The sequence below is a fragment of the Somniosus microcephalus genome, chromosome 12, assembly GCF_052327205.1.
Source record: "Somniosus microcephalus isolate GS21.2 chromosome 12, FLI_Smic_1.0, whole genome shotgun sequence".
In the NCBI taxonomy this organism is placed as follows: domain Eukaryota; kingdom Metazoa; phylum Chordata; class Chondrichthyes; order Squaliformes; family Somniosidae; genus Somniosus; species Somniosus microcephalus.
In genome coordinates, this window is record NC_140998.1 from 69,002,480 (window position 1) to 69,023,388 (window position 20,909).

Genomic DNA, 20,909 nt, shown 5'->3' on the forward strand with positions numbered 1-20,909 from the left:
GTTGTCTCCAATGTCACTCTTCCATATCCAACCTTCCACCCCTACTGCCCCAGTTCACAAAGGCTCTCTACCCCCTCTGGACCCTGTTCACAGAACCAATGTACTCCATGCAACTTCATACCCTTTCACAGAGACATCTCCTTCAACATTTCCAGGTCATACTGGCATGCCTCTTCCTCTCCCCCCTCAATTCAACCTGTTACACTTGTCAATGGGAATCAAGCGGAATTTTCTCCACTGGCTGGAGTCATACCTAGCAGAAAGGAAGATGGTTGTGGTTGTTGGAGGCCAATCATCTCAGCCCCAGAACATTGCTGCAGGAGTTCCTCAGGACAGTGTCCTAGACCCAGCCATCTTCAACTGCTTCATCAATGACCATCCCTCCATCATAAGGTCAGAAGTAGGGATGTTTGCTGATGATTACACAGCAAAACTCCTTAGATAATGAAGCAGTCCATGTCCGCATGCAGCAAGACCTGGACGATATTCAGGCTTGAGCTGATAAGTGGCAAGTAACATTCATGCCACACAAGTGCCAGGCAATGGGTATCTCCAACAAGCGAGAGTCTAACCAATGCCACTTGACATTCTACGGCGTTACCATCGCTGAGTCCCCCACCATCAACATCCTGGGGGTCACTATTGACCAGAAACTTAACTGGACCAGTCACATAAATACTTTGGCTACAAGAGCAGGTCAGAGGCTGGGTATTCTGCGACTCACCTCCTGACTCCCCAATGCCTTTCCACCATCTACAAGGCACAAGTCAGGAGTGAGATGGAATACTCCCCACTTACCCGGATGAGTGCAGCTCCAACAACACCCAAGAAGCTCAACACCTTCCAGGACAAAGCAGCCCGCTTGATTGGCACCCCATCCACAACCTTAAACGTTCACTCCCTCTACCACTGGCGTACTGTGGCAGCAATTTGTACCATCTACAAGATGCACTGCAGCAACTCGCCAAGGCTTCTTCGGCAGCACCTCACAAACCTGCGACCTCTACCACCTAGAAGGACAAGGACAGCAGGCGCATGGGAACATCATCACCTCCAAGTTCCCCTCCAAGTCACACACCATCCTGACTTGGAAATATATCGTCGTTCCTTCATCGTCGCTGGGTCAAAGTCCTGGAACTCCCTATCTAACAGCACTGTGGAAGTAACTTCACCACACGGACTGCAGCAGTTCAAGAAGGCGGCTCACCACCACCTTCTCAAGGGCAATTAGGGATGGACAATAAATGCTGGCCTTGCCAGCGATGCCCACATCCTATGAACAAATTAAAAAAAACACTTCTTCCCTTCCAACCTAATTAAACTGGCTTCTTCTTGCCCTTCCCCAGTTCATGCTGCTATGCTCCCACTCTGCTCCCTCTCAGTTTATTTGGCACTCCTCACCCCAAAGTGCCACTCCCAGCTTTTCTCACTTACCTCCTGGAACATTGCTCCTAAATTCTGTCCTCTTCCCTTTCACCTTTATTGCCCTCCATTCATCATCTCATTGCCACCTATTCCACCCTTCAATTGCCATCCATTCCCCTTTTTGCTTCTATCAGCCTTGGCTCAGTGGTAACACTCTCGCATCTGTCAGAAGGTTGTGGGTTCAAGCCCTATTCAACAGACTTCAGCATATCTCGGCTGACACTCCAGTATCATACTGGGGGAGTGCTGCACTGTTTGGAGCTGCTTTCTTTCAGATGAGATGTTAAACCGAGGCCCCGTCTGCCCTCGCAAGCGGGCGTAAAAGTTTCCATGACACTATTTGATAGAAGAGCAGCATGTGTTTTTATTAAAATTATAGTTGCATAAAAGCTGATGTACATTATACTAAGTTTTTGCCAAGGTTTGAAAGGGGCTTTGATGAGGTGTAATTAATGGGATCTGGCAGCAGAATACATATAGCTGATGCAGTTGTCAGCAGCAAAAAACAAATGACCAAAAAGAGCTGAGAAACAAAGTTTTTATGAATCCTTTCATAAAAGCTGCTGTGCATTTTAAATTGACCTCAGCATTTACTGCTGTGCATATCTGGATGGTTGGGTTATACAGGGGTGATGTACACTGGGCGGTAGTAAGTCAGTAATAACAGAAACTGGGATGTATAACATCATCTCATTATTACCATCTCTTTTTAGGGTGGGTTCTTCTGATGGCAGCTGGAAATTATGCCAGGAAATTGGGAAAGGATTTTTGGGCGGTATTCAGCGAAGAAAATCAGGTTTAATTGTCTTTTTCCCAGCCCCAATTTGTTTTACTTTTGTCTGTACATTTAAAATCCAGCCATAAAGTGCCAATTTTCCTCTGCAATGCATGGGTGCATATTTAAATGGGGTGACCTCTACGTACTTTGATTTTTGGCCCTTTTACCTCACAATTATGAATTATACCAAGCTTACTCACCAAGCAACAACTGTAGTACCATCACTGGTGAGATAAGTCCTACCTGAGAGCTGTTCTGTAGAATGGCAGCCTATGCAAGTTTCTGAAAGTGGCTTATTGAGGTCAGCTGCATCAAATACGTCATCTGTGACTACACAGCTACAGATAAATGGCCAAATGATTCTCTTCTTTTTAGGTTTCTTTTGGGCATTTGGTTTGTTGCTCATTCTTGAAGAATCAGCGTTCCACGGCGTTGAGAAATGATTATTTATTACGTCTTGCTGTACCACTCCCTGCAACAAGTGCAAAGGTATTGTGTCGAGTTAAAATTGTACATATTTTCACAATACATAAAAAACATAAACATGTAGATATTTTTAATGGAAAGAATGTAAATGCAGACTAAATAATATCATAGTAATAGGCAACCTGCAATTGCGCTTGGTCAACTGATTAGTCCTATATACAGTTGGGAAATTTTCCAGTCCCATCACTAAAGGAAGGACCCAAGCACAGCAACCTTAATGCTGACATGACACTAGATGAACCTGGTAGGATTTCTTGAGATCAGCCCTACTTACTTATTCAACAACAACAACAACATGCATTTATATAGTGCCTTTAACATGGAAAAACGTCCCAAGGTGCTTCACAGGAGCATGATCAAACAAAGCCACAACACAAAGAGATATTAGGACAAGTGACCAAAAGGTTGGTCAAAGAGGTAGGTTTTAAGGAACGTCTTAAAGGAGAAGATAGAGATAGAGAGGTGCAAGGTTTAGGGATGGAATTCCAGAGCTTAGGGCCTGGACAGCTGAAGGCACTGCCGCCAATGGTGGAGTGATTAAAATTGGGGATGCGTAAGTGGCCAGAATTAGAGGAATGCAGCTGTTTCAGCAGCTGATGAGCTGAGGCAGGAGTGAAGATGGGCGATGTTGCGGAGGTGGAAGTAGGCAGTCTTGGTGATGGAGAGAATATGTGGTCATGAGCTCAGCTCAGGGTCAAATAGGACGCCAAGGCTGTGAATGGTCTGGTTCAGCCTCAGACAGTTGACAGGGAGAGTGATGGAATCGGTAGATAGGGAATGGAGTTTGTGGCGGGGACCGAAGACAATGGCTTCAGTCTTCCCAATATTTAATTGGAAGAAATATTTGCTCATCCAATACTGGACGCTGGACAAGCAGCGTGACAAATCAGAGGCAGTGGAGGGCTCGAGAGAGAGAGGTGGTGGTGAGTCATCAGTGTACGTGTGGAACCTGACATTGTGTTTTCAGATGATGTCGCCGAGGAGCAGCATGCAAATGAGAAATAGGAGGGAAGCAAGGACAGATCCTTTTGGGATTTCAGAAGTAACGGTGCGGGAGTGGGAAGAGAAGCCATTGCAGGTGGTTCTCTGGCTATGACTGGATAGATGGGAATTAGGGTGGGCAATTATTTAGAAGAAGTCAAAAGAAATTAATTCACTAAAAGGTAAGTGATTACATGGCAGAAGAGATTGCTTCAGTCTTTCCAAAGGCTGTAAATATTTTAAGTGTATTTTTCAGCCTTTCCAAAGGCTATACGAGACAAAACACATGGCTGTCAAAATGCAAGTAAGGCATAATAAATATAGAATTAGAAAACTCAATTTGTGGCCAAGTAATGAAGCCATGGAACACACAAACCCCATTTGATGGCCAGCAAAGTGGAGGTGTTGCAGTAGGAGATGGATACAAGATCAGCTCCCCTTATGGTACTCCAGAACATCGTCCCCAGAAAACAACAGTGAAGCATGCCTGGCAGGATGTGGTGGCCAGGGGCAACATTGTGTACAATACCTACACAACCTAAGGATAGATGCAGAAGAAAATAATACGCCTGCAGCTGTCTACTCTCATTTCTGCATGTTCTTTCATTGCTAAACATGTAGTGGAATGGGATTAAACAGCTCCAGTTGAAGAACTAGCACTAGCACAGGAACAATGGGCTGATCACATCCTTCTGTGCTATAAATCCTGGCCCTGAAATTCTGTGCAGGCCGTCCTGATATCCTGCCGTATTGTCGTTGGCAAGTTCCCCTCCAAGTCACACACCATCCTGACTTGGAAATATATCGCTGTTCCTTCATAGTCGCTGGGGCAAAATCCTGGAACTCCCTCCCTAACAGCACTGTGGGAGTACCTTCACCACGCGGACTGCTGCGGTTCAAGGCAGCAGCTCACCACCACCTTCTCAAGGGCAATGCTGGCCTTGCCAGCGATGCCCACATCCCGTGAATGAATAAAAATAAAGGTCAGCGGGACTACTACTGAATCTGTGTAAAGGGCCGTTTATAACATTCCTCTGGGGGCCCTGCTGAGGAGTTGTAAATTCATAGGTAAAAATTGGGTAGCGCCCCGAAAACATTAGCGCCCCCGCAGCTGATTTTCTCAGGTAGCGCCCCGAGAGGGAGGAGGGGTGCTACTGGAAGCGCCCCGCATCCCTCTTGGGGCGCTGTGAACCAATATCGCAGCGCTATGTGCCGCGGTACTGCAGGCCTTCCTCCCCTTATTAAAGGGGAGGGGCCAGGCGCAGCACATCCCGGTGCCCAGCTGGGCCACTAGGGATCGGGAGTGCCGGCAAACAAACCTGGCACTCAAGAGGTGTGCTGGGCTCACGGAGAGCAGCCGGCACCCCGCGGGGTGGGGGGGCTTCACGGGGGCTGAGGACAGCAACGGGGGCAAGTGCTGGCAGGCGGCCAGCAACAAAAATAGCCGCCTGCCACCTCCTTTTAACTAGTACCACCCTGGCCGCACGTAGGGCCTCCTGACCTCGGCGGAAATAGCGTCCGGCAGTAAATCGGGGAGGCACCACCCAATATTACAGCTGAGGCGCGAGCGAGGTGCTGCACACGCCGATGATGTCATCGCCAGCGGCGCAACGCTAATGGTTAGAGCGGCGCTAATGGTTACCGCCGCAACTAACCTCCTGCTGAATTTCACGGGAGGCGTTAGCGGTGTCGTGCCCAGGCGCTAGTTGAGTTGCGCCCCGTTAACGCTCTCTAAGGGCACGACTGGGAGGCACAAATCAACTGAATTTAGTCCCCTATTATAGAGTCATGAGCTACGAAAGTTATGGTAGGAGATTGGGAGAAGCTCAAGGAATTTATAGGCCAATGATTTTATGATTAAGTAAGTTGCCAATTGTAAGAGTCATGAAAGTTTAAGAAAGAAAATACTTTAAAATATTGGTTAAATAGTATAATAGTTAATTTACCTGACTGACTTATTGTATTGAGAAACCCCCTATTTTCTTGTTCCAGTAGTATAGTCTGAGATACCCCCTTTATTCTTGCTACAATGGTACAGTCCTTAAGCTTGTCACATGGTATCCAGCCATTTTACAGTTCAAGCTCCACGAGGCTAGAGAGAAGGTAAAGGCTTTGATGGCTGGAGCAATACAGTTTTTGACCGTGTTCATTTAAACGTGTTTTGCTTTGTAATTCTGTTTGTAAGGTGTCACAGTAAACAGTTTAAAGACAAAGTTACGTTTTGGAACGTTTTATTTCGACACGCGTCTACTCGTTGTTAAAAGCCTCAAAGCTCAGTGGCTGCATGTTTGGAAATTATGAAGCGCCACTACATTAGTCAAAAACTAGCTCCCTAAGAAGGAAAGGACGGAATTGTCGGCGAACGTATACATGAATGGTCACGGAGCCAGACGACAATATAAGAAAGCGAAGGTACAGTGACTGTTACTTGCCTTGTTCATTCTATTGAGAAGCTAAATAAGAGCTGCGGGTAAAATGGCCGCTGCCTTATGGAGCCGTGAGGAGCTTCCCCCAGCCAGAAGGATTGTTGGCCAAAAGAGGGAAGTAAAGCTCACCCCAAAGGCAATGGAAGAGAAGTTATATAGAAGCATAGGTGCAAGGAGGGCTAAATTAGCTCAGATAACTGGAAAAATGAAGATAATTGATTGTCTCATGGAAGATAATGCTAATGTTAAGAAAGTTGAAGACATAATGCATTATGATTTCTCCAAGTTGCATGAAGAATTTAATGTACTCAATGAAGATGTATTAGCACTTCTGTCTGAAGAAGAGGGAAACGCTGATCAGCACAACTGGTTTGATCTTAAATCATCCAGCATTAAGGACTATGTCAAGGCCACAGAAAAGTGGATGTTAAAGATTCGTCAAGATGCTGATACAGCAGAGAAAGATAAAGATGACGATGAAGTCGGACCAGATGATAGCATTTCAGAGACTTCAGCCAGACTGAGCAAAAATCGAAAAGAAGGTAGCTCTGTTTCTGGACACAGGTCAGTCGCTTCTACCACATGCTCGTCGCGACGCATGAGAGAGGAGGTTGAACGGGCAGCGTTGATGGCGCGCGCAGCATCTTTAGTGGAGAAGCAAGCTCTTGAATGGGAAGAGGCCTAACTGCAGGCCCAACTGCAGGCCCAACAGGCCCAACTGCAGGCCCAACAGGCCCAAGTGCAGGCAAAGAAAGAACAGCTGGAGCTAAAAACAGCTATTGCAGTCTCAGATGCCAGGTTGAGTGTGTATGAAGATTATGAAGGCTCACAGGATGGCATGAACGAATACTGCCAGTCAATGTTGTCACACAGAGTTGGATCCAGGGCACCTTCAAGAGTTAAAAGAGAGTCTGAAGGCCATCTCCTGGCATTACAGCGTGGAAGAGAGACCTCGCCACTAACAGGAGCACGTGATGCTACCCCAGACGTCAGACGGTCTAGACTAGACCCTGCTGATGACCACCAGAGGCCTGAAGACACAGGGAGAAGCCTATACCGAGTGATGCAACGTCAGAACGAAATTACAGAGATGCTTGTAAAACAACAGAATCTGTTTCGACTCCCTCAAAGAGACATACCAGTGTTCCAAGGCGACCCACTCAAGTATAAGCCCTTCATCAGATCCTTCGAACAAGCCATTGACTCCAAAACAGAGAGCAGCAGTGATAAGTTGTACTACCTGGGACAGTACACCAGTGGTAAACCACAAGACCTGGTCAGAAGCTGTGAACGCATGAGACTGGACCGGGGATACATAGAAGCCAGGAAGTTGCTGCAGGAGCACTATGGTAACGAGCTGAAGATAGCCACTGCATATATTGAAAAGGCTACCAAGTGGCCACAGATCAGATCGGAGGACAGGGAGGCACTGAACACATATGTTCTTTTTCTCATAGGATGTCGCAACACCATGGAGGATGTTGAATTCATGGAAGAGATGGACAATCCTACGACTATGAGAATCATCATCTCTAAGCTTCCTTACAGGATGAGAGAACAATGGAGAAGAACAGCCTTTGAGATAATGGAGAGATGGAAAAGTAGAGCCAGGTTTGCAGACTTAGTGAATTTCATAGACAAACAGGCTAAAATTGCTAGGGACCCATTGTTTGGAAACATCCAGGATGTCAGCCCGACTACTGATGGAAGAGTGAAAGCCAAGCCTGCTGAATCAAAGACTCTCAGGAAAGGTGGTTCCAGGGGAAGCAGCTTTGCAACTATCGTCACTCAGGCTGGGGAAGAAAAGTCTCAGAACTCATCTCCCAAAAGGAGCAGCACTGCTAATGCCTTTCAGAAGCCATGTTTATTCTGCCAGAAGAATCATACATTGGATTTCTGCAGTGACATCAAAACACAGCCACATAAAGACAGAATCGAATTTCTGAAGTACAATGGCCTATGTTTTGGATGTCTCTCTCAGGGGCACCTGAGTAGAAACTGTAAGCAAAGAACAACATGCAGAGAGTGCACTCGGAAACATCCCAGTCTGCTGCATATCCACAAAGAAGAACAAGTCTCTAAGAAGAGTGAAGAAAACAATACCGACGAGAAGGTTGTTTCAAGTGCTCTGGTGTCGCTAGAACCAGAGACTTGTGGATTCACTGGGGCCGGTGACAGTGATTGTATTCTTGCCATCGTACCTGTAAAGATCAAGTCTAAGAGGAGTGAGAAGTTTGTGGAGACTTACGTGGATCCAGGTAGTTCAGCAACGTTCTGCACAGAATCACTCATGCGACAGCTGGACGTTAGAGGCAGAAGAACAGAAATCCTATTACGCACCATGGGTCATGAGAAGTCAATGCAAAGTTATATCCTGTCAGACTTAGAAGTGTGTGGACTTGAAGAGAAGGATTTCATAGACCTGCCTAATGTTTTCACACAGAGGGAGATTCCTGTTAAAATAGGGAACTTAGCCCTGCAGAAGGATGTGGAGAGATGGCCTTACCTGGAAAAGATGCGTCTCCCATATATTGAAGCAGAAATTGGCCTATTAATTGGAACCAATGCCTACAAAACTATGGAGCCATGGCAGGTGATAAACAGCAAGGATGACGGACCCTACGCAGTCAGGACAGCCCTTGGATGGGTAGTCAATGGACCAGTAAGGAGAGGTGATGGCAACAAGTCGAACAAGGAGCAACGACAAAATGTAACAGTTAATTGTATCTCTATCGCAAGCATTGAAGAGCTGTTGATACAGCAGTTCAACGCAGACTTTTCAGAACGCAGCTGTGAGGAAAAGACAGAGATGTCACAAGAAGACCATCAGTTCATGGATTTGATGACAAGGTCTACACAGTTCATTGATGGCCACTATCACATTGGTTTGCCACTGAGAAGACAGACCGCGAAGATGCCGAACAATCGCTACATAGCAGAGCAGCGCGCCATCAGTCTAAAGAGAAAGCTGAACAAGAACCCCGACTTTCACGAAGACTACAAAGGCTTCATGAGAAACATCATAGCGAAAGGCTATGCTGTAAAAGTGCCCGAGGAACAGTTGAACAGAGACGATGGAAGGGTCTGGTACATCCCTCATCACGGTGTGTATCACCCAAAGATGAAAAAGATCCGTGTAGTGTTTGACTGCGCCACCTCATTCAGAGGAACTTCACTGAATGACCAGCTGCTTCAAGGTCCTGATCTTACTAATACCCTCATTGGCGTCTTGACGAGGTTTAGACAAGAGCTCGTTGCCATGATGGCAGACATAGAATCTACCAAGTCAGAATCCCTGATGAAGATGCTGATCTTCTGCGTTTCCTTTGGTGGCCAGATGGCGACGTTAGTCAAGCTATGGTGGAATGTAGAATGGCTGTACACTTGTTCCGAGCCACATCATCTCCCAGCTGCGCAAGCTATGCTCTCAGAAAAACTACAGAAGATGGCAAAGGCAAAGCACCATCAGAGGCTGTGGAGACAATCTTCAGAAACTTTTACGTCGATGACTGTCTGAAGTCCGTGTCAACAGAAGACAATGCCATTGTACTGTCAAGAGACCTTAGAACTCTGTGTTCGAATGGAGGATTCCATCTGACTAAGTGGATAAGCAACAACAGAGCAGTTCTAGCTTCTATCCCAGAAAAGGAAAGAGCCACTGAAGTCAAAGATCTGGACCTGAGCCACGATGTCCTTCCTATCGAGAGAGCTCTTGGTGTACAATGGTGCATTGAGTCAGACACGTTCAACTTCAGAATAATGGTGAACGAAAGACCATCCACAAGACGAGGGATTCTCTCCGTGGTCAGTTCCATCTACGACCCTCTTGGATTCCTGGCACCACTCATTCTGCCGGTGAAGCTGATCCTATGAGAGCTGTGTAGAGACAAGAGAGGATGGGATGAAGATATCCCAGAAGGTCAAGCTCAGAGATGGCTCAGATGGTTGACAGATTTGCAACAACTTTCTAGCTTCAACGTCAGTAGATGCATCAAGCCTGTGAGTTTTGGAGTTACAAAGACGGCTCAACTGCATCATTTCTCGGACGCCAGTGAGGACGGCTATGGCATGGCTACTTACATCTTGCTGACAAATCAACAGGGCCAGAAACATTGTGCCTTCCTCATGGGGAAATCCAGGGTGGCTCCGCTGAAGCAGGTCACCATCCCGAGACTGGAGTTGACGGCAGCGGTTGTTGCAGTTAAAGTTGACCAGGTGATGCGGAAAGAGTTACAGCTCCCATTAGAAGAATCTGTCTTCTGGACGGATAGCACGATGGTGCTGAAGTATATAGAGAATGAGAAGATACGCTTCAAGACCTTCATAGCAAACAGAATCTCATCCATTAGAGAAGCTACACAACCATCTCAATGGAGGTATGTAAACACCTCATTAAACCCAGCAGATCAAGCCTCACGGGGATTGAAGGCTGAAAACTTCATGAGGAGTGAAACTTGGATACAAGGCCCAAGTTATCTGCTGGAAACAGAGAGATCATGGCCAGAAAGACCAGATATGCCAAGTCAGATTGCTGAAGACGACGTCGAAGTCAAGAGATCAGTCACAGCAAATCTCATAACTACGAAAGAGAACTTTGACACAGTGAACAAGCTTGTTAACCATTTCTCAGGATGGCACCAGTTGAGGAAAGCAGTTGCATAGTTTCTAAGGTTGAAAGAGTTGCTTCTACACCTGAGCGGTAAGAGAAAAGAGTATCGAGCCACTATCCATCAGTCTGAAAGTAACCCTGATAAGCAGAGAATGCTTCTACAGCAATATATGCACCAGCACAAGACCACATTGGGTAAGAATTCATTGACCGTGGAGGATTTGGCCAAGGCTGAGATGGAGATAGTTTGCTTCAGTCAAAGACAAAGATATCCAGAAGAAATCGAAGCTTTACAGCGAAATACTCCAATCAAGAAAGGTAGTCATATCTACAAGCTGGACCCTACATTGCAAGATGGAGTACTGAGGGTGGGAGGGTGACTAAACAAATCTGCTATGCCAGAGGAGGCCAAGCATCCTGCTATCCTTTCTAAGGACCTCCGGGTTGCTACTCTCATTCTTCAGCATATACACCAGAGTATTGGACACAGTGGGAGGAACCACGTGCTTGTGAAGCTAAGACAAAGATACTGGATTCCAGGAGCTAATTCTGTAATAAGAAAAATACTCTCTGAATGCATTATTTGCAGACGGTTACACGACCCTGGAAAGACTGATCACAAAACTCTGCCTGCTACAAGAAGCAGCGTGAAAGGTTCCTGAATGAAAAAAGTGGACATTTATATCGTAAATATGTTGAACTCATTAGTTTATGACTCTTAAGAATGTTTGAGTAATTGATATGCTTCATGTGCCTAATCAATTAGGGGCTGGAATGTAAGAGTCATGAAAGTTTAAGAAGGAAAATACTTTAAAATATTGGTTAAATAGTATAATACAGTTAATTTACCTGACTGACTTATTGTATTGAGAAACCCCCTATTTTCTTGTTCCAGTAGTATAGTCTGAGATACCCCCTTTATTCTTGCTACAATGGTACAGTCCTTAAGCTTGTCACATGGTATCCAGCCATTTTACAGTTCAAGCTCCACGAGGCTAGAGAGAAGGTAAAGACTTTGATGGCTGGAGCAATACAGTTTTTGACCATGTTCGTTTAAACGTGTTTTGCTTTGTAATTCTGTTTGTAAGGTGTCACAGTAAACAGTTTAAAGACAAAGTTACGTTTTGGAACGTTTTATTTCGACACGCGTCTACTCGTTGTTAAAAGCCTCAAAGCTCAGTGGCTGCATGTTTGGAAATTACGAAGCGCCACTACACCAATATTAGACTAATTTACCAGGTAGATGGCCCAGGTATGTATGCCACAAAGTGTTGCCGTTTAACCTTTTCCACATTTACTGCCTGCTCATACCAAACCCTCACACAACCTTGCAGTTCACTCATTGCTTAATGTGCCTGCTCATACTCCAGCAGAGCACATATTCATAGGGCAACTTACAACTGACATCCTTGGCACACTCAGCAGTGGACTGGCTCCCCCAAAAGAACATGGGAGCCTCACAGAAAAAGAGCAGGGGGACTGATCATACAGTGCTATGGAACCATACATGGGGACACTTGGGAAATCTCCCAATCTTCCATATGGCCAGTCTGCCCCTGGGTATACTTATATCTTCAAAGGAGTTCATACATAAAATCATTGTAACAAACCCTACTTTCATGACATTTACTAACACACAGGATGGCCTCCAGCAATAACTCCTCTAGGGCAGTGTAGTGACATTGAACAGCTGTGTCACACTACTGTTATTTTTCAGAAGGAGATGAAGGTGTAAGCCATGCTGACTAGGCATCAGTCACTTATCTGGAAAACATGATCCCTCAGCTTGTTTTGAAGAAGGCAGAGGCAAAAAAGTTGATAGCAGCTGATAGCACAAATCTTCAAATGACTTAATTCTGGCCTGCAGCCTATGGAGGGACCTCCTCATTTATTGCCAGATAGGCATGCCGGGGCTTGCAGATACAATTGGTGGCATAATGGTAGGTGTGGTCGTCGTCATACGTGTCTTCACACTGTTCCCTTTGGGGAACTGTATGAAGTGGTGGAAGGATTTATGGCCGCGATTAAAGCTCCTTCCGTGACCGTAACCATCTTCGTACCAACCATTAGGGTGGTTAGTCCTATGGCGGGTTTTATGGGCTCCCATAACCCATACGAGGGGGGGGGGCCACCCACACCCACCCACGGACGCAAGTATCCCGCTGGATGTCAACCCAGAATTTAGAGCTGGAGCTCCGACTCCACTTGCCAGGACTGTCTGGAGCGGGGTTCGAAACCCTACGCCTTCTGGCCCAGCGGCGGGGATGCTACTGCTACGCCAAAGGCCCACTGGTAGGTGTGGTAGTTTGGAAAACAAAAATCTGATTTTTAAAATTTGTTTTCATAAAAATGGCAACAAAACGTAACAAAAACCTGTGGCGTACTGACAACAGAAAGGACACAATCCGCTTTTTGGTCCGTAGACTATAAATCAGGCGTCATGCCTTTAAGAAGGATCACACCTTTAAGAAACTCGATCTGCAACATAGTTAAGCCCAGAGTGGGGGAGGAGCAGTCGAAGCTGTGGACTGATGAAAAGCAGTCAGACTTGGTGTAGGCTCTGACGCCATTTTGTGTTCAACATGCAGTCTCAAGAATTAAACCTTTTCTGTTGAACCTCTCCGAGTTCAGTATTTTTTGCTAGGAGTACGTAGACTCCTACATTGGTGACCCCGATACTCAGGACGACTCCTAAGCGTAACCATGGCTGACACAAACGCAGTTTCTGTGAAGCTGCCGGAGTTCTGGGAGAACCTAGCCACCGCCTGGTTCCTTCAAGCCGAATCGCAATTCCGACTCCGCGGCATCACCGCCGACGCAACGATGTACGACTACCTCCTCGCCTCCCTGGGCAGCTCCACAATCACGAAAGTCTGGACAACACTACAAAACCCTTCGGAGGAAGGCAAGTACGCACATCTCAGGGCCGCGCTCCTTAAAAAATTCACAGCCTCCCAATTTTTGCGCAACTGCCACCTCCTCGACCTCCCGGGCCTCGGTGACTCCACACCGCCAGACTTGCTCTCACACATGCTAGCTCTGACCGACGAGAAACCGCCCGGCTCCCTCTTCCGCACGCTCTTTATCTGCCAACTACCTCCCAGCATCCGCCCGGCGATCGTGGCGTCCAGCCTCACGGACCTCGAGGTCCTGGCCGACGAAGCCGATAAGCTCCTGTCCGCCGGCTCCAACCACGCCGTCACCCCCGACCTGGCCTCCGCAGCGTCGGCGCACGCTCCACCCTCTATCGCGCGGCCACACAGCTCGGCCACGAGGCCCCCCAGGCCCCCACGTCCCCCAAGCCCTCCGACCCAGGGCTACTGCTACTTCCATACCCGGTTTGGCGCACGGGCACGCCGCTGCAGCCAACCCTGCACGTTTCCAACCGCCCCCACACCGGCCTACACGATGGCCGTGGGGCAAGCAGGCGCGCTGCTGTACGTTATGGACAGCGCCTCCGGTCGCCGTTTCCTATGCGACACGGGCGCGCAGCGCAGCATCATCCCCGCGTCCGCCCTCGAGATCCAGCGAGGCGGCCGTGGCCCTGCGCTGGCTGCCGCCAACGGCACTGACATCCGGACGTACGGCACCCGCACCGTCACCATCGACCTCGCAGGCTGCCGCTACCACTGGGAGTTTATCACCGCCAAGGTGCTCTCCCCGCTCCTCGGTGCGGATTTCCTGTGCGCCCACGGCCTGTTGGTCGACATGCCTCGGCGCCGCCTCGTGGACATGAACACCATGTCACCTATCCCGGGTGCCATGGCCCCCCCCCAACCCGCCGAAATGGCGTGGCAGTGCCGCGCCCGCTCAACGGACGACTACTCAGCACTCCTGGCTGAGTTCCCAGCCCTCACCAACCCGACCTTCTCCGTGAAAGTTGCTGAGCACGGGGTAGAACACTTCAGCCCCACCACAGGCCCACCGGTGTATGCCCACGCCCGCAGGCTGGACCCGGCCAAGCTGGAGATCGCGCGGGCCGAGTTCGCCACAATGGAACAGCTCGGCATCATCCGCCGCTCCAACAGCCCCTGGGCCTCCCCACTCCACATTGCCACCAAACCCGACGGGGGATGGCGCCCCTGCAGGGACTACCGGCGCCTAAACAACGCCACCACGCCGGATCGGTACCCCATACCACACATTCAAGACTTCTCGGCTAGACTGGCCGGCCACTCAGTCTTCTCCAAAGTCGACCTGGTGTGCGGTTACCATCAGGTGCCAGTCCACCCCACAGACGTTCCCAAGACGGCCATAATCACCCCTTTTGGGCTATTCGAGTTCCTCCGAATGCCCTTCGGCCTCAAAAACGCAGCCCAGGCCTTCCAGCGGCTCATGGACTCGGTCCTCCGGGACCTGAAGTTCCTCTTTGTCTACCTGGATGACATCCTGGTAGCTAGTTCCTCCAAGCAGGAACACATCGAGCACCTCCGCACCCTGTTCCAGTGGCTCAGTGAGCACGGGCTCATCATCAGCCCAGCCAAGTGCCAATTCGGCCTCAGCAGGATCGAATTTCTCAGCCACCACATCACGCAGGACGGAGCCATTCCCCTGCCCGCCAAGGTGCAAGCCATCCAGCAGTTCCCCCGGCCTACCATCATCAAAGGCCTCCAGGAGTTCTTGGGGATGATCAACTTTTACAACCGCTTCATTCCCGGAGCGGCCTCCCTCATGCGGCCCCTATACGAAGCCCTCCGGGGTAAGAAAGACAGAATGGCGATTGAGTGGTCGGCGGACATGTTGACCGCTTTCGACTCGACCAAAAAGGCGCTCGCCAACGCCACCATGCTCGCTCACCCACAGCCCAACGCCAGGGTGGCCCTCACCATGGACGCCTCCAACCACGCGGTCGGCGCCGTGTACGAACAGTGGGTCGACGGGGCCTGGCAACCGCTGGCCTTTTTCAGCCGCCAACTGCACCCCCCGCAGACCAAATACAGCGTCTTTGACAGCGAGCTCCTCGCACTGTACCTGGCAGTCCACCATTTTAGATTTCTTCTGGAGGACCGCCCCTTCACCGCGTTTGTCGACCATAAACCCCTGACATTCGCGATGGCGAAATCTGCGGACCCGTGGTCAGCCAGGCAACAACGCCAGCTCGCCGCGGTGTCCGAATTCACCACGGACATCCGGCACGTCTCCGGTTGAGACAACGTGGTGGCCGACTGCCTATCCCGCCCCGCCGTCCACGGCGCCCACCTGGCAGTGGACTATGCTCAACTGGCAGCGGAGCAATGCACCGACCCCGATCTGCTCTCCGCGCCCACAACCCTCCCAGGGCTGTGACTGACCGACGTCGCCTGCGGCCCATCCGCCGTCACAGTCAAATGCGACACCTCCTTGGCGCAACCCCGCCCCGTAGTCCCGGCGTCCTGGCGAAAACGGGTGTTTGACATTGTCCACGGCCTCTCACACCCCGGCACCCGCGCGTCCATTAGACTGGTGGCCAACTGATTTGTCTGGCGCAGCCTGCGCAAAGATGTGCGCATCTGGTCCAGATCCTGCATAGCTTGCCAAGGTGCCAAAATCCACCAGCACGTCAAAGCCCCACTCGAGGAGTTCACCGTGCCAGAAAGAAGGTTTGACCACGTCCACATCGACCTCGTCGGCCCCCTGCTGCCATCACAAGGTCACACGCACCTGCTGACAATCGTGGACCGTACCACCCGCTGGCCCGAGGCCATTCCACTGACGTCCACCACCACCGCCGACATCGCGAGGGCGTTCATCAGTACCTAGGTCGCTCGGTTCGGCGTCCCCTCCGACATGACGTCGGATAGAGGCCCGCAGTTCACCTCTGATCTGTGGGCCGCCATCGCCCGAAACCTCGGGATGGCCGTTCACCGCACCACGGCTTACCACCCCCAAGCCAACGGACTGTGCGAGCGATTCCACAGGTCCATGAAGGCGTCCCTCTGCGCCAGCCTCGAGGACGAGGCTTGGATCGACCGCCTCCCATGGGTACTACTTGGCCTACGCTCCGCGGTCAAGGAAGACCTGCAAGCCTCGGCGGCGGAACTCGTGTACGGCCAGCTGCTGCGCGTACCCAGAGAGCTCCTGCCCACCGCCATGACCCCCTGGTCGGCTGACCAGCAACGCCGCGCTTTCGCCAACCGAGCACAACAGTTCGCTCTGGTACCCACCAGCCGGCATGGCGAACCAGCAACCCGCGTACCACCTAGCCTGCACATGGCCAAATTTGTTTTCGTGCGCCATGACGCCCACCGAGGACCTCTACGGCCCCCATACGATGGACCCTACAAGGTACTCCAGACGGGGAACAAGTTCTTCCTCCTCGAAGTGGGCGGCAGAACTGACAAGGTGTCAGTCAACCGGCTCAAGCTGGCGCACCTAGAGCCCGACGAACCCGTTCAAGTGGGCCAACCCCCACCGCGGGGCAGACCGTCTAAGAGCCCGACGCGTCCGACCGCCCCGCTCCCGACACCAACCGCCAAGAGCCGTTCCGGCCGTGCCATCAAGCCGCCACGCCGGTTCGTACACTCCCTACTAGCGGATTCTGGGGGGAGCTGTGCGGCGTACCGACCACAGAAAGGACACAATCCGCTTTTTGGTCCGTAGACTATAAAGCAGGCGTCATGCCTTTAAGAAGGATCACACCTTTAAGAAACTCGATCTGCAACATAGTTAAGCCCAGAGCGGGGGAGGAGCAGTCGAAGCTGTGGACTGATGAAAAGCAGTCAGACTTGGTGTAGGCTCTGACGCCATTTGGTGTTCAACATGCAGTCTCAAGAATTAAACCTTTTCTGTTGAACCTCTCCGAGTTCAGTATTTTTTGCTAGGAGTACGTAGACTCCTACAAACCAGTACTAAAAACATCCTGTAAAAACTGGGAAACTAAAACTGGGTAAAAAGCTCCTGAACCTCTAAGAGCTCCACTGCACACGCAGCCTCTCTCGGGCTCATTTCAGATGGGCGAAGAGAGCGCCTAACACAACCCCACCATAACCAAACGGAAAAACCTGCTCCAATTCATTTCATATATATATATAATATATAACTGAGGTCAAGGCTTGTTTTTTTTAGTCAGCTCATTTTAGGCTGGTCTAAAAGTAAGATGGTGTTCGACCGTGAAGTGGTGCAGGTCTGGCTGTGTATGTCTGATAGGTTTTCTGGGACCCCGGACCTTGTTCTGCTCCAACGCCACGAGCTATTGAGACAGGAAAATACATCCTACCTACATTCCTTTAAGATTCCTTTCCATCAGGGTTCAATGTGAGCAAAATAAATAAAAGTGATGCTATGATCAGCGGATAGAGATTGTCTTGATTTACATGGCTGATGGTTAATGCATTATTTTATTTTCCTGTTTTGACATTTATTTTTCAATAAAAACACAATTTGAATTGCACGCATGGATTTGTTTTACCCACATCTTGGAACTGCAATATTTGAATTGCCTTTATTCATGTTTTGGCTGTAATCAATGTCTTGTTACCGCTTTCCCTTTCACAGAGTGTCACACGTGGGCTTTTTGGATTGCGGAGAGTTTGCCTTTGTTGCCAATAGTTTGTGGCCCCAATTGTTGTCTCTGTGTCGCTGAGGAATCGGCTGCGAATATCGGCAAAACTCATCGGGCAAAATAATTCCGAAAGCTATTCTGTCAGAAATGATTTATTCTTATTTTTTTCCAGTTATTCTGACGGTCACCGACCCGCGTCTGACAAGGTTACCCAACCTGTTACTGGGAACTGCAAATAAAACGACTAAAGTCCGCCAGTTAACCAAACAAGGCACCAGAAATACAGCACAACCAAAGAGACAGAGCTCCAAAATTTACCCCTACAGTTATCTTTCCTGCTTATTAAAAACGATAGATTACGTCTTTAAAAAATAACTTTGCCCCTATGTTTTGAGATTGCTCTCAAAATCTAGAAGCGATTCCAATAAATCAAGCTAGAGTAGGGTGAAACATCTAAGGTTAAAAGCCGCCTTTGAAGGTAATAACGAAAATAAGGCTGCAACTCACGTTGCAGATTTCTGAGCGACAATTTCACTTTTTTCAAGCGTTCCGGTATGAAAATTCTTAAAGCATAAAATCAAAGTGCTTCCTCGGGATCCAGCAACACAACATCAGTGGAACGATTGGGTTCTATAACTGTTACAGTGCTGTACTTACCCCCAGAGCTCAGTGCTCCCCGGGTCAGTGCTGCCGTCTAAATGGCTCAACAGGTAGAAGGAGTCGGATTATAATAGAGATGTTGGGAAATTCCCGGATGGGAGCGAATCTCGATTGAAAATAAATATGAATACCTAGGGACATCGGAAATAACAACAGAAAATGCCGGAAGCATTCAGCAGGCCAGGCAGCATCCGTGGAGAGAGAAACAGAGAAAAACCGGTATTTCCAATCTGTCAAGAATCCTGGACAGATCGGATGCCTTTCTGCAGAACCTCCGCCCTCTGAAATCACTTAGAAATCTTAGGCCTGGTAAAAGCAGATGTAAGACCCGCTTTTACCAGCATAAGGGGGGAGAATTTGGTTGCTTAGCGCCTCCTGTTAGCGCCCTAAGAGGCCGCTAATGGGGCGCAACACAACTAGCGCCCGGGAGTGACGATGTTTGCGCCACTCGTGAAATTGACCAGTTTTTTGTGGTGGTGTTAAACTCTACCGCCATGATCTCCTGCACCCGCAGATCGTGAAGTCGGTCGAGCGTGCAACGCCCCGGTGGCGCCCTGGACCGGATATTGAGTGGCGCCCCTTTCCTTTCCGCCTGCCTTAAGCAACGACAGGGAGACTGGAATATTTTCCAGTCGGTGAGGGGCTGGGGGGGGGGGCGCTATTGAAAGGGTGCCCTCTTCCTGCCTTTTTTGTGGGAGACATTTTTGCACCACTCATTCTGACAGAGAGAGAGATTCTGAGAGAGAGAGAGAGAGACTTCTGCAGAGGGTCAACGCTGTGTGAAGTAGCTTTGGCTACTGAGCATCACTTTGCAGGTTCTTTTGGATTTGACCTTCGATTGTCAAGAGACTCTGGGGGCTGCACTGATTGGGGGTGTCGTCCTGCGCCTGCAGAATTGGAGGCATCAGAGACGCAGAGAGAGAGTGGCAATCATGGCCAGATGGAGGAGGGCCAACAGGCCTCTGTACAGGAGACCTTACCCTCCCAGGGTATTCCGGGAACAATTCTCCTACATTCATTTGTCTGAGGAGCAGTGTTTGCGCAGGCTGCCCTTCAGCAAGGAGGTGGTCAACTGAGGATCAGGACGTCTCTGTCGGTGGCAGTGAAGGTCACAGTGGCTCTGAATTTTTATGCCACCGGCTTGTTTCAAGCAGCTACTAGGGACATCGCCAATATCTCATAGTTCGCAGTCCATTGCTGTATCCGGGAGGTCACAAATGCCCTCTATAAAAGGAGACGCCAGTACATCTCTTTCCCGATGACCCGGGCCAAACAGTATGAATGCACATTGGGCTTTGCGAGGATAGCAGGCTTCCCCATGGTGCAGGGCGCCATTGACTGCACGCATGTGGCATTGCGGGCACTGCAGGAGAATGCAGAGGTTTTCCGAAACCGCAAGGGGTTCCACTCCTTAAATGTCCAGTTGGTCTGTGACCACAGACAGCTGATACTCGCTGTCAATGCCCGCTACCCTGGCAGCACCACGATGCTTTCATCCCGCGCCAGACAGGTGTGCCAGAGCTTTTCCAGGCAGTGCATCAGCCAAGTGGTTGGCTCCTCGGGGTCAAGGGTTGTCCACTCTGCACCTGGCTGATGACAGCGCTCCGTAACCCCAACACCCCTGCTGAGCTGCGATCGCGCCACCAGGAACATCATTGAGCAGACGATCGGCATGCTCAAGCAATGGTTCTGCTGTCTGGACCACTCAGGAGGAGCCCTGCAGTACTCGGCTGAGCGAGTCTCCCTCTTCATAGTTGTTTGCTGCATTCTTCATAACCTTGCAATCCTCAGGACCCAGCCAATGCCACCAGGCCTTGGTGCACCGGAGGAAGAGGAGGAGGAAGAGGAGGAGTATGATCAGCAGCAACACCAAGGCGGGAGGGAGGCCCACAATGTTGAAACTGCAAGGGCTGTCCATCAAAGACTGATAACAAGCTGCTTCTAGGCCTCTACTCAGGAAATGGCTTCGGGCATGGAGAACAACATGATGGCAAGCAACCCACAACCCCTTCAGCCGGCCAAGGCAGCAATGATTCCAAAGGCCAAACATGTACATTTTGAATA

The 20,909-nt window shown here is 49.6% G+C and overlaps 1 protein-coding gene across 2 annotated transcripts in view; it reads right to left on the reverse strand.

The window, feature by feature from the left end:
* Positions 1 to 18,984, reverse strand: part of LOC147109267 (tumor necrosis factor alpha-induced protein 2-like) — a 125,056-nt gene extending 106,072 nt beyond the window's left edge. The window contains exons 1-2 of one of the 2 annotated variants that reach the window (XM_086003033.1): positions 18,843 to 18,984; positions 2,447 to 2,675 (exon numbers count right to left, since the gene is read on the reverse strand). In XM_086003033.1, the coding sequence (XP_085859159.1) occupies positions 2,447 to 2,609 (163 nt within the window). In that variant the 5' untranslated portion in view covers positions 2,610 to 2,675; positions 18,843 to 18,984. Of the gene's footprint in view, positions 1 to 2,403; positions 2,676 to 18,842 lie in introns of those variants that run through there. The other variant, XM_086003034.1, reaches the window with a different exon arrangement.
* Between the last annotated feature and the right edge of the window lie 1,925 nt (positions 18,985 to 20,909).